This window comes from Branchiostoma belcheri, unplaced genomic scaffold, assembly GCF_001625305.1.
Source record: "Branchiostoma belcheri isolate BF01 breed outbred unplaced genomic scaffold, Haploidv18h27 scaffold113, whole genome shotgun sequence".
NCBI classification, from domain to species: Eukaryota; Metazoa; Chordata; class Leptocardii; order Amphioxiformes; family Branchiostomatidae; genus Branchiostoma; species Branchiostoma belcheri.
The window spans coordinates 372,225-375,397 of NW_017802525.1; the positions used below are offsets into that span (position 1 = coordinate 372,225).

The window sequence follows — 3,173 nt, forward strand, 5'->3', positions numbered from 1 at the left end:
AACACTGGGGCCCGCCTGGGATTTGAACCCAGAGCCTTTAGATTCACGAGTCAACCCTAAGCATAAGCACACCTTGTCATCTAGTATGGCATTCAAATTCATATACTGTAACCTAGGTTAGATCTTTGGTACACAAATCAATCACTTTTGCTAAAAAAAATAGTCCATAAACATCACTCCTCTGTTATGCTATTGACTTGAATTGGACGTATAAAGTGTTGTTTGCTATAATAAGATATTTATAATCATTCTCAGTATAGAGCTACAGTTTTATACAGATTATATAACAGCTAATGACCCACTAAATAATCTCCTTAAAACTTAAATTCTACAATAATTAAAAGCAATTCTCCACCAATCATCACAGAACCCCCTTTAAATCTACTGTTTCACAGAACATTTTTGAAGAGTAGAAAGTTCTTCATAGGAGGTGGGAGGGGGAAGTCTTGGATAACATTGTCCTCTGATCTCACTTCCTCCAGTGTTGTGTGTATCTTCAGCCTACAGAGTCGCTGCAGGCTGGGGTGGTGCTTCTCATGTCCTGACAACAGTTCCTGGCACTTACTGCCACTCGCAGCTACCTCAGCTGGCGTCTTCCCGTTCCTGTCCTTAGCGTTAAAATCTGCCCCTGCTAGTAAAAGCAGCTCAACCTCGCGCACTGAGTTTTCCTGAGCAGCCCGGTGTAGTGGTGTCTGCCCAAAGATGTCCTTCGCGTTAATGTCAGCCCCGAATTCCAGCAAGAGCTTGGTGGCGGCGAAACGCCCCTTTTCTACAGCATAGTGCAGCGCAGTCCTGCTGTAGACTTGTGAGGGAGACAGCACCGATCGTTTCGAGACATGCTCGTGGCTTAGGAGTGATGCGATGGTGTAACAGTCGCCCTTCCACGCAGCTTGCTGAAGCGCGGTCCACCCTCGGTAAGTTTTCATGGAGGCGTCCGCGCCCCTGTCCAAGAGCAAACCGATCACGTTGTTCTTGTTGTTGAACTGCGCAGCAAAGTGGATCGCCGCCCAGCCATAGGGATCACGCATACGCAAGGATCGTCCGCAGTTCCCTCTTGTCAGCAAGATGTCCACAACTTTCAAGTGTCCGTTCTTCACAGCACAGTGTAGCGCAGTCCTCCCGTCTTTGTCACGCACGTCTAGGTCACCATCAGTGTCCAGAAGCTGGGAGACTTTTCGGTAGTGTCCGGCTGAAGCGGCTGTGATGAGGGGTTTTCTTGTTGCTGTTTTCTTCTTGCCCATGTCGGTGTGCATTAGTGGCATGGATGTCAACGGCACTGGGAATGGTACATCACACTTGAACTGCAAACTTCTGTAAAAGGAATAAAACATCACTGTTATATTATGGTCATTTCTGCTTAGGTCAAGCTGTATATGTTTGTATCTTGAGCGAATTGATAATCAGATCATGTCCATACCAGAGTTATCTCCAAGCATATGTGAAGAGCCTGAACAGATGAGATAAAAGTTGCAGTCTTGTTCTTACTGGAATCACGTTTGCAATGAAAGCTAGCCTTGGTACAAGATGCATAATTTTACAGCCAGTTAACTTCAAAGAAAGTGATAATCGCAAACATAACACATGATCAAGATTTGTTTATAGACCCAGAGCAACAAATAGAGCTAAAATACACACCCTAATCAAGTAAAAAAAACATCACACTGACTAGGGCATAAAAGTTGTCTGAGTGACCAAGGACATTATACTCAGAGTGTAATGTCCTTGGAGTGACAAAAGCTCCTACTCTTTTACAACCATGCACATTCCCACACACACATAATATAATGATAATAGTATTCAATTATCAATACATTATTTAGAGGCTGATCAATCATTTTGGTATTAAGGGGAGGGGTACGATCTAAACAGTCTATACTATAGACTGATATTAACTATAAGTTCATAAGTAATCTCGCTTCCTTCGTCTTACCTAATATTATGCATGAACTGTATCGTCTTACACTTTTACATTTAGAAAGCTAGCCTCAGTACAAAATGTAACATTAATTTAGATTCAGCAAACTTCAATTAGGGCAAAAATTAGAATGTAGAAACCAAACACAAGATCCAGACTAATGTTTACACCACCTAAGGCGTGTTGGACCCTCTCTGGCCAATGGATACTGCCTGACCAATTTGATACTGTCTTATGCCACCCTAGGATCTGCTTGGAGATCCTACTAGTAGGCTGGCAAAAGATCAGCCTGAAAAAGATATCAAGAAAGCGTTTCTACAAGCAACCAAGGTAAGGTAAACCTCGTGTATCTTCCTGTATGTATCGAAACGACTGTATCGAAAAGGCGATGTATCGAAACGACCTACAAGACCTATGTACGCCCCATACTTGAATATGCGGCGACAGTCTGGGACCCTCATTCCCAACAAGACATTGATAGGCTAGAGGCAGTTCAGCGCAGAGCAGCACGTTTCGTGATGAGACGTTACAGGCAAACGTCAAGTCCCACAGAAATGCTAGAGGACCTGAACTGGCCCAGTCTTCAGGCCCGAAGGAAGACAGCCCGACTTGCCATGCTATACCGCATACAGCATAACATCGTCTGCACAGATGGTCTTAGGAGTAAACTACAGCCTGCCCCAGTACGTGAGAGAAGGGTGCACGGCCAGCAGTTTGTACAGCCAGGTGGTAGGACCCAGTACCGTATGGCCTCATTTTTACCACGCACAGTCAAAGAATGGAATGCTCTGCCTCAGACAACGGTGGAAGCCACATCTGTTGACACCTTTGTGTCTAGGGCTTCCAAACTACATCAGTCTTAGGTTGGTGACCTCTCGCCTCCTTCAACTAAAAGTGACAGAATGATCAACTTGATGATAGCGGTCACTTCAACTGGAAGAGGAGGAAGAGGACCTTGATACCTTGGAGATTAGTCTGAGTGACAAAAGTTCCCACAATGTTTTGTCCAACCACACCCCCTTCCATGCACACACACATAATACTAGTATAATGATAATGATAATGCATTATCTAGAAGCCTATCAATTATTAAGGGGAGGACATGAATTAGAAGTATACTTAGAACTCTCAAATTCCTAAAATACCTATGCATGCATTGTATCGTAATAGCTGCACTCGGCATAGGTGTAATTTAGAGCCAGTCAACTTCAATGAGCGTGATAATTAGAAACCAAACACAGGATCCAGACTTGTTTTT

The 3,173-nt window shown here is 43.9% G+C and overlaps 1 protein-coding gene across 1 annotated transcript; it reads right to left on the bottom strand.

The window, feature by feature from the left end:
- Positions 1 to 41: 41 nt before the first annotated feature.
- LOC109462209 (serine/threonine-protein phosphatase 6 regulatory ankyrin repeat subunit C-like) lies at positions 42 to 1,391 on the bottom strand. Its single transcript, XM_019758736.1, has one exon. It carries the CDS (start codon positions 1,239 to 1,241, stop codon positions 390 to 392), a length of 852 nt encoding a protein of 283 aa, XP_019614295.1. The 5' UTR covers positions 1,242 to 1,391; the 3' UTR covers positions 42 to 389.
- Positions 1,392 to 3,173: the final 1,782 nt, after the last annotated feature.

Coding starts and splice junctions, on each gene's coding strand:
- LOC109462209 (XM_019758736.1), bottom strand. CDS start 1,241: ATGGGCAAGAAGAAAACAGCAACAAGAAAACCCCTCATCACAGCCGCT.